Below are 8,683 nucleotides of genomic sequence, written 5' to 3' on the forward strand. Positions count from 1 at the left end.
TTTTTGGTCTTTTTGGGGGTTTTTAAATGCTTGCTCTAACAGAAAATATGTGTTCCTCTTTTCTGATTCCTGCCCACATAACTGGAACAGAACATAGTATGGTATCTGAGCTAACTTCGAGAGTCGGTAAACACATTTTTATATTAATATTTTGCAACGGGATACTAAAATGTTCTAATTGATCTACTTTGGAGAGCATTTCCAAATGATACCTACACCCAACATTGACCGTGGTTTCGGGAAAACGTGGTTGTTAAGGGCGCAATTCATTCTAGATGACCATTTTAATATTTGAATTCGTAATTTACTTTAATATTCTCAAAGATTTGTTTTAAAACCTTTTCTAATTTTCAGCAAATAAATATATCAAGTGTGATCTAAACAATGTGAGCTTTCCACCATGACCAACATCCAAACACATCCTAATTCCTATGCCTTTATATTGTGATGCATACATCTCTAAATCCCACCAGGTAGACAACTCTAAACAATACAAATAAAAGCACAAGTTTTAATATGCATGGTGGTTCATTCTGCTGTGGCCATCCCTGATGAATAAAGGGGTTACCTGAATGAAAATAAATGAACAAATATGTATATAAGAATAATAACAACAACAATAAACAAATGCAATTTGTCACGAATGAACTGGTTACAACAGAGCAAAGCACCTTAAGTTGAAGAATACTTAAGTATTTATGTTCCTATATAGCTGCATAATAACACTAATGTGCTTTTTAAATAATATATATTTTAAAATGCATCTACTTTGGAGAGTGTTTACAGCGTTTACATTTTCAATTGCATAAAAACAACATCCAAATGAGGACAGAAGGCCAAAACAAAGAATGTGTTTTGTCAATCCATCACCATTTTCTGAGAGCATTTGCTTGCTTGGAAAGTTGAGATCATGTTGTCATCTCAAATGCAGGCAAGGCATGACAGAAAGATCAGGAATTATTAAAAAGAAACATTTAATTTACATATATTAAGTGAACCAAATGTAAAAAAAAAACAAAATTCTTGTAGACAAATGTGTGAACATTTCAAATGTGTCACTTTTGTAATATATTTAAAAGTTGACACTTAGCTTATGATTGGTTATAAAGCTCGACTGGCATGTTGTCCCGGGAGAGAACCCTGAGTTCATAAGATCCTCGAGCCCGGGGTTCTCCCGTTAGCAAGGCGAGAGGGGAGTTTGAGCTCAGGTAGATCTGGAGAACTCTCCTGCTGTAGTAGCTAATGAACAAATAGTGATTGCTCTTAAGAGAGAACTAGTTACTAGGAGCATGTCTATGGTGTGGATTTGGATTAGTCAATTAACCTAAGTTGCATGTTTTCAGATGGTGGGGGGAAACCAGAGGACCCGGGTGAAACCCACATGAGCACGGGAGAACGTGTAAACTCAGCACAGAAATGTCGGCTGGCTTGATAAGGACAAGAATCAGTGACGTTCTTGCTGTGAGGCAACAGTGCTAACCACTGGGCCACCATACCACCCATCTAGGAAAGGAGGAGGAGTAGGGGTGGAAGGGGGGATTTGGATTCTTCAAAACGAAGATGGCTGTTATATGGAACTCAGGGTGTTTATAGTGGCTTTGGAATCTTCTTATTGGTGAATCATAAATTGAATAATGACGGACCGGCTGCAAGCAGTCATAAGCACGTGATCCTCTTGAAATTAGTTTATAAATAAACTTCACTTATAAAATTTGGTTGGCTTGAAGTCACACATCGAGATAATCCATTACTTTTACAGTAAAAGAAATATCAACACACTCTCCCAAAAAGACTCTTAATGATGCATTTTCCCTTTCATTGGTAGCTGGGATGTGTCCATCGAAAGGAGTTGAGAAAATTTAATTTGTGCTTTACCTCAGAGTAGTATAGTTTGTTGCTACAATTAAATTAGGGGAAACACATTAATTCAATTCAATTCAATTCAGCTTTATTTGTATAGCGCTTTTACAATGTAGATTGTGTCAAAGCAGCTTCACATAAATGGTCATAGTAACTGGAACAGTGTGGTTCAGTAACTGGAACAGTGTGGTTCAGGTTTTAGTGTTTAAGTTCAGTTCAGTTTAGCTCAGTTCAGTGTGATTTAATCATTACTGAGAGTTCAAACACTGAAGATCAAATTCATCGATGCGTAGCTCTACCAATCCTGAACCATGCGAGGCAGTGGCGACAGCGGAGAGGGAAAAAAAACTTCACCTGATGGGAGTGAAGAAAAAAAACCTTGAGAGAACCAGACTCAGTTGGGCACGACCATTTAAATTTCTCCGCTGGCCAAAAGTCTTGTGCAGAACTTCATTCGCCGTGGTTTAGGCTGGAAGATGGCCTCAATGAAGACTCGTCTGTCCCTGGAGCGTCGCTGGAATCAGACACATGTTCTCCACTCCCCACGACCATCAGCGCAGCAGCAGCTCAGGATATGACCTGGTCCCGGATATGGAATCCTTGGGATCATCATGTCGCTGGTCTTGGATCCAATCAGTGACTCCGCCTAATCTGAGGACCTCGGGATGAGTATCCCCAGGTGAAAATAGAGAATAAAGAGAATAATTAGCGTAGCTGCTGTTCATAGTGTATATAAGCAAGATGCAGAAGCCAGTGTGGAACCCGCTAGGTGATGCATTGAGTGTATTCTTTACTAAACAGATAGGTCTTTAATCTAGTTTTGAACTGGGAGAGTGTGTCTGAGCCTCGGACATTACCAGGAAGGCTATTCCAGAGTGTAGGAGCCATGAAAGAGAAGGCTCGACCTCCTTTACTTGATTTTGCTATTCTAGGTACTACCAGAAGCCCTGAGTTTTGAGATCTTAAGGAGCGAGTTGGTTATAACGATTTTATTTATGTATTTATTTATCAGTTGGTGAAATACCTGAAAACTGATAGTTTTTAGTTTTTTTATTATTATGTTGAATAGACCTGGTGATCAACCACTTCTTGACAAACTCTCATATAAAGCAAGCGATGGCTTTATATTTTCTGTACAGAGAGGTCACTTGTTTTGATCTTTTATTGGTCTCATGCAATCATGTGAGTTCACCAAGCTTGAACATTGAAAAGCAGTGATGTACAAAAGTTTGCATTTCAGCTCTGCTGCATTTGCATATGGATAAAAGTCTATGGGGCGAAAAATTGCAGTGTGACCACAGCTTTACAGTGAGTATGTTATACTGATCAATAGATCTGGAATGGAGGTCTGTTTATATTGGGACAATTGCTCTACAAATAAAAACAGAGAATATATAAGGAAAAGCTACTACTGGACTGTGGCGAGCCATCTGATGCGAATTGCCACAGAAACTACACTGGTCTGGTTTAGATATTATGGGCTGGACGTAGCCCTAATTCATCAATATTATTCTGCAGTCCTGTTTAATGATGAAGACCACAACTCTCATGATTTCACACGTCCTCATCAAAATAATGTCTTTGCTTGTTGTTAATACTCGCCCCCTAGTGGCCAAAATGACATACTGTACTTTTAACTTGTGCTTTATCTTAACATGGCTACAATGTAAATAAAAAGCACATTTATACAGGAATGTATGTGAACTGTAGGCAAAATGACTCTTCTAGTCTAGTCTCTTTTTGTCTCTGTTGACTGATGAAGATCTACTGCTGATCTCCCATTTGCTGTCAGATTCTCATATTCAGAAGAGCTCGTCTGGTGAACAGCATTGCTGGGATGGACAGTCTATGAGGAAAACACATTATTTATTGCCTGACTTCTGGATTGACAGACTCATATACACATGTAGAGTTTAATTATTCACTTACGGTGAGTGTGTTGTACACGTCAGAAGATCTGGACTGGGGGTCAAGACCTGCATACGTGTTTGCACTGAGATCAACATTCTACAGGGAAACAGAGAGAGTGAATAGAGGAAAATAAATGCTCATTTTAGTATTTCACTGATTTCATTATGTGGTTCTTTAATCATCTCACCTCATATTCGTTTACTGCAGATCTTCTGTTCATCCTTTTCATTCGGCTGTCAAAAAAGCAAACAATAGTCATTGTACTGTTTCATAAATAAATGATAGGATGTAATTCTGCATTAGACTGACAGTCAATTATATAAATATGACCTTTATTTTACTTACATTATACATAGTAGTATGACGATGATGATGATGATGATGAATAATCCTCCAGATGCCGCTGCGACTACAGTTATCGAAGCACCTTGATGAACTGAAAGGTGAAGCAGATCATGATTAACTCTCCAGACTGATGAAGTTACAGGAGTGTGATGATAAAAGCTTCACCAGTGACAGTGACGGCGTCTGATCTCTGAGCTCCATGTGGATTGTGAGCCTCACAGTAGAAGCGTCCACTCTGTACTGCACTGAAACTCTGTCCAGATCCAACAGCTGAGCTTTGATTCTCCTCAAACCAGCTGAAGCTCAGAGCAGGAGGGTTTGAGTCACTGATGCACATCAGACTCACTGAATCTCTAGACTCCGTTACAGCAGATCCATTTATAGACACTGACACTCCCCTGGGTGGATCTGAAACAGAAAAGAGATATCAGTAACAATAACCATAAAATGTATATCAAGCAACATCTTTATAACATTTAATATCACCATTACTAAGCCACCCTTAACTCACACTTGACATCTAAAGTCACAGGATCAGAGTATTTCACTCCATGGTCATTTGTGGCTCTACACTTGTATTCTCCACTGTCAGCAGAGCTGATCTTGGAGATGCTAAAGATTCTTCCAGATCCTACAGATGTTGTTCCTTTAAACCAGTTGATTTCTGCAGGAGGGTTTGAGTCGCTGCTGCAGTTCAGAGTCACTGAATCTCCAGAAATTATTACAGCAGATCCACTAATGAAGATCACAGGAGTATCTGGAGCATCTGCAAGCGAAACATGTAAAAACCAGACTGAAAATAAATATGAAGATCAGTTTAATTAAGTACCTTACACGTGGTCCTAAAAGGTTTGCGCATTGTTTTGTGTTTCTCTTTTTAAATAATAAGGTAATGGTGTGGTACTCAGTCAGCAGCTGAGTGACACCAGCGATCTAACCACCATAGATCGCTGGAATACATTCATATGAACTACAAATCCTCCATTTTATGGACTACACATTCAGTCATGCAACATACACACACACAAACACCTGCTCCAAGTCTCCATTGATTAGACACTCACAGCTAAAGCTGCTCTCATATATGATTACTTGGACTATTTTAACAGCACAGACACACACACACTGTTGCTGAGTCTTGTATCCTGTAGGTGAACATTACGACGCGGTTTCCCTTGGGACCTTGCTTTGTTTTGGTTTGATTATTCCTGTATGCTGCCTGCCTTCTGACCACTTGCCTGCTATTTCAACTATGACTCTGGATTGGCCATACACATCTATTTGTTCCTGTATTGACCTCTGCTTGCCTGAACATTCTGTTAAATACGGATCTGCAGAAGGATCCTCACCACATTGTTAAGCTTCACTTCACTGTTACAGTAAGTAATTGATAACATTGTTTGTAGATCAATGAAGCTAATAATTTTGATAATCATTTGCAAACTTTTTTAAACTGCATTATTTGATCTTTATAGTAGTTATTTTTGTAGTAATTTTATTTTAGCTGGTTCTACCTTGTGTGCAGATGTTTAAAGCGCTGCTCACACAGATGTCACAGTCATAGTATGAACTTTTCTGTTGTCTTTAAATGCTTATACATGGGATCAAGTCAAATCTGTGCTTGGGATTTTCCCCAATTGGGTGCTTATGTTATGTCTGTATATGTGTATATACATTTTTTTATATTACATGAAAGCTGAGGTGGGCCAGTGGGTAGTGCTGTTGCCTCACAGCAAGAAGGTCGCTGATTCGAGCCCCAGCTGGGTCAACTAGCATTTTTGTGTGGAGTTTGCATGTTCTCCTTGTCTTGGCATGGGTTTCCTACGGGTGCTCTGGTTTCCCCAACAGTCCAAACACATGCGCTATAGTGGAATTAATTAATTAATTAATTTATTCCTTTTCTTTTCAGCCCAGTCACTTATTTATTAGGAGTGGCCACAGCGGAATTAACCGCCAACTTATCCAGCATGTTTTCCGCAGCGTATGCCCTACCAGCTGCAATCCATCACTGTGAAGCATCCATACACTCATTCACACACATACACTATGGCCAATTTAGCCTACACAATTCACATGGAAGCGTATGAGTAGCATAATTCAATTCAAAATGTAATATGCAAAGTGGCAATGCAATGTGTTAAATGGCAATGTATTTCTGTATTTGAATTTCGAAATTTAAATACAGAAATACATTGCCATTTGCAATATTGCATTGCCACTTTGCATATTACATTTTGAATTGAATTGTGCTACTCATTCACCTCCATAAAATCACCTGTACTACTTGTTTTTGGACTTGTGGGGGAAACCGGAGTATCCAAAGGAAACCCACACCAACACTGGGAGAACATACAAACTCCACACAGATACGCCAACTGACCTAGCCGGAACTCAAACCAGTGACCTTCTTGTTGTGAGGCGATCTTGCTACCCTCTGCGCCACCGTGATGCCTATATGAGAACTGGGTAAGCTAAATTGTCTGTAGAGTGTGTGTGTGTGTGTGTGTGTGTGTGTGTGTGTGTGTGTGTGTGTGTGTGTGTGAGAATAAAAGTATATAGGTGTTTCCCAGTGATGGGTTGCAGCTGGAAGAGCAGCCACTGCATAAAACATAAGTTGGTGGTTCATTCTGCTGTGGCGACCCCTGATTAATAAAGGAACTAAGCCGAAAATAAAATGAATGAATGATTAAATAGCATCTTCATTAATTCATACTTTGTTTGGATAGCATAATATTTGGCTGAGATACAACTTTAATAGTTTTTGAGGGTTCTAAAGTTGTCTTTAAAATAGTTTATATTAAGTGTTTAGCAACACATATTAATAATTGAATATAAAATTGTATTATATTTACAATTGGAAAAGTATGAAATGGCTTCATGAAACACGATATTTACTAAACATTGTGATAATTGTATCATAAAAGTAAAAACTGATGATTAAGATCCATATATGTATTGCTGGGTAATGGAGTACAACATAAGATTAATGTATTTTTAAATTCCCACAAAGAACACTAGAAAGGATTTCCTAAGACACAACATGTGTCATACAATTTAAAAACACTTTTGCAAAAGTGAGTAAATTTACTTTTATAAATCACACTTTTTACTGTTATTGCAAGTGTTAATGTTTTTTAAAGTAAATACCAAAAAGTAGAAAAATAAATAAATAAATACTTACATCTGACGTTGAGATAAACAGCAGGAGAGGTGTATTTGTTTCCCTCCACACCACAGTTGTAGTTTCCTGCATGTCCTCTTCTGACTTGACTAACACTGTATACATTTAAAATACTCCTAGCTACTGGCTGTGAGTTTCTGTACCAGATGAATGTTGTGTATGCATCAGTCAGTTTACAGCTGCTTCTACATGTCAGACGGACTGAATCTCCCTCTGTCACTCTCTCAGGAGACTCCAGCTGAAGATCTGAACACAACACACACATTATATCTAGTGCTGCTCTCATACACTGATTATTATTCTACATAATGACCACAAGAAGAGAGAAACCTCAGGAGAGTCACCTGTGACATTAAGACGCACTCCTGGAATGCCAATCCATGTGTTAGCAGCTATTTCAGTGGTGAATCTGCAATAATACTCTCGTTCATCTTTCTTTGTCACATGACTCAGTCTGAGGTTGAAATTCCACTGGTTATTTAGCAGATACTGAAGCCTCTGATTGTATTCAGGGTCCATAGACAGATCTGGAAACTCCTCATTCTCTTCTCTAATTTGTGTTTTAGTCCAGAATGCTGTTTCAACAGAACTTCTATAAGGATATGAAAAAGTGCAGCTCATTGTCACTGTTGAGCCCTGTAGTGCACAGATGTGTGTAGAGCCATAACTCACACCAAAACCAGACTGACCATAAACTCCTGAAACACACAGTAAAGGGATATTTCACCTCAAATATTCTGTTCATGATTTATATAACAGTCATTTTTATTTGAACATGACATATTTAATGTGCAGCACTTCAATAAACTTTGCTTTAAGTATACACTTTAAGTTTACACAATACTGGACATAAACACATCAGAAAGTACAATTCTTCCATTGACTCACTGTGTATCATGAGCAAAAACACCAGAGTAAGAAGAGCAGCCATTCTCACCGACATCACTACAATATCACAATAACAAGCAGGTTAGGAGAAAAATACAGCTTTAATAGTTCTCATTGAATCACCACCTGTTCATCAATGAAGCTAAACAAATGGCACAACTATCTGAATGTGTTGAATTTGTCAGTTTCAGATTGTCATATTTTAAGCTCCCATATTCGTTTGTGAATACTTGTCTTTGCTATCCTCAATAGTATTAATCAGGCTATTTCCAATATTATTAAAAAGCTCTTACCGTGTTCTGGTGAATTCGATCTCTATCAGGGGTTAAGCTAACTTTTCTCTCTTCTTTTTGGCTTTAAACAAAGTGTTAGCTCAAACACAAAAAGTTTCTTCCTCTTTTTTTTATTCCTGCCCACATAACTAGGGAAGGAAGTGACATGGTCTCTGACCAAGCTTTGAGAGTCTGTGAAGGCCAAAAAAGTGCTTTTAAACTAAAT

The 8,683-nt window shown here is 38.3% G+C and overlaps 1 protein-coding gene across 2 annotated transcripts; it reads right to left on the reverse strand.

The window, feature by feature from the left end:
* Positions 1–1,926: 1,926 nt before the first annotated feature.
* Positions 1,927–8,608, reverse strand: LOC147847086 (B-cell receptor CD22). Of its 2 annotated transcripts, none has more exons than XM_087238104.1 (10): positions 8,479–8,608; positions 8,186–8,242; positions 7,642–7,995; positions 7,298–7,543; positions 4,628–4,882; positions 4,282–4,524; positions 4,117–4,207; positions 3,959–4,004; positions 3,790–3,867; positions 1,927–3,706 (listed from the first exon to the last, which is right to left on the reverse strand). In XM_087238104.1, exons 2-10 carry the CDS (start codon positions 8,238–8,240, stop codon positions 3,590–3,592), a joined length of 1,485 nt encoding a protein of 494 aa, XP_087094230.1. In that variant the 5' UTR covers positions 8,241–8,242; positions 8,479–8,608; the 3' UTR covers positions 1,927–3,589. The 2 variants fall into 2 exon arrangements, with proteins under 2 accessions (XP_087094230.1, XP_087094231.1); XM_087238105.1 differs by having other exon boundaries at positions 7,642–7,889; positions 8,182–8,242; positions 8,479–8,590.
* Positions 8,609–8,683: the final 75 nt, after the last annotated feature.

This window comes from Danio rerio, chromosome 1 (assembly GCF_052040795.2).
Source record: "Danio rerio strain M-AB ecotype USA chromosome 1, GRCz13ab, whole genome shotgun sequence".
Classification (NCBI taxonomy): Eukaryota; Metazoa; Chordata; class Actinopteri; order Cypriniformes; family Danionidae; genus Danio; species Danio rerio.

Bases quoted from the DNA above. Each gene is read 5' to 3' on its own strand.
- LOC147847086 (XM_087238104.1), bottom strand. From the start codon at position 8,240: ATGTCGGTGAGAATGGCTGCTCTTCTTACTCTGGTGTTTTTGCTCATG. The intron at 7,996-8,185 runs GTGAGTCAATGG...TGTGTGTTTCAG, and splicing joins GTTTTTGCTCATGATACACA to GAGTTTATGGTCAGTCTGGT. The intron at 4,525-4,627 runs GTGAGTTAAGGG...TTTCTGTTTCAG, and splicing joins TGTGACTTTAGATGTCAAGT to ATCCACCCAGGGGAGTGTCA.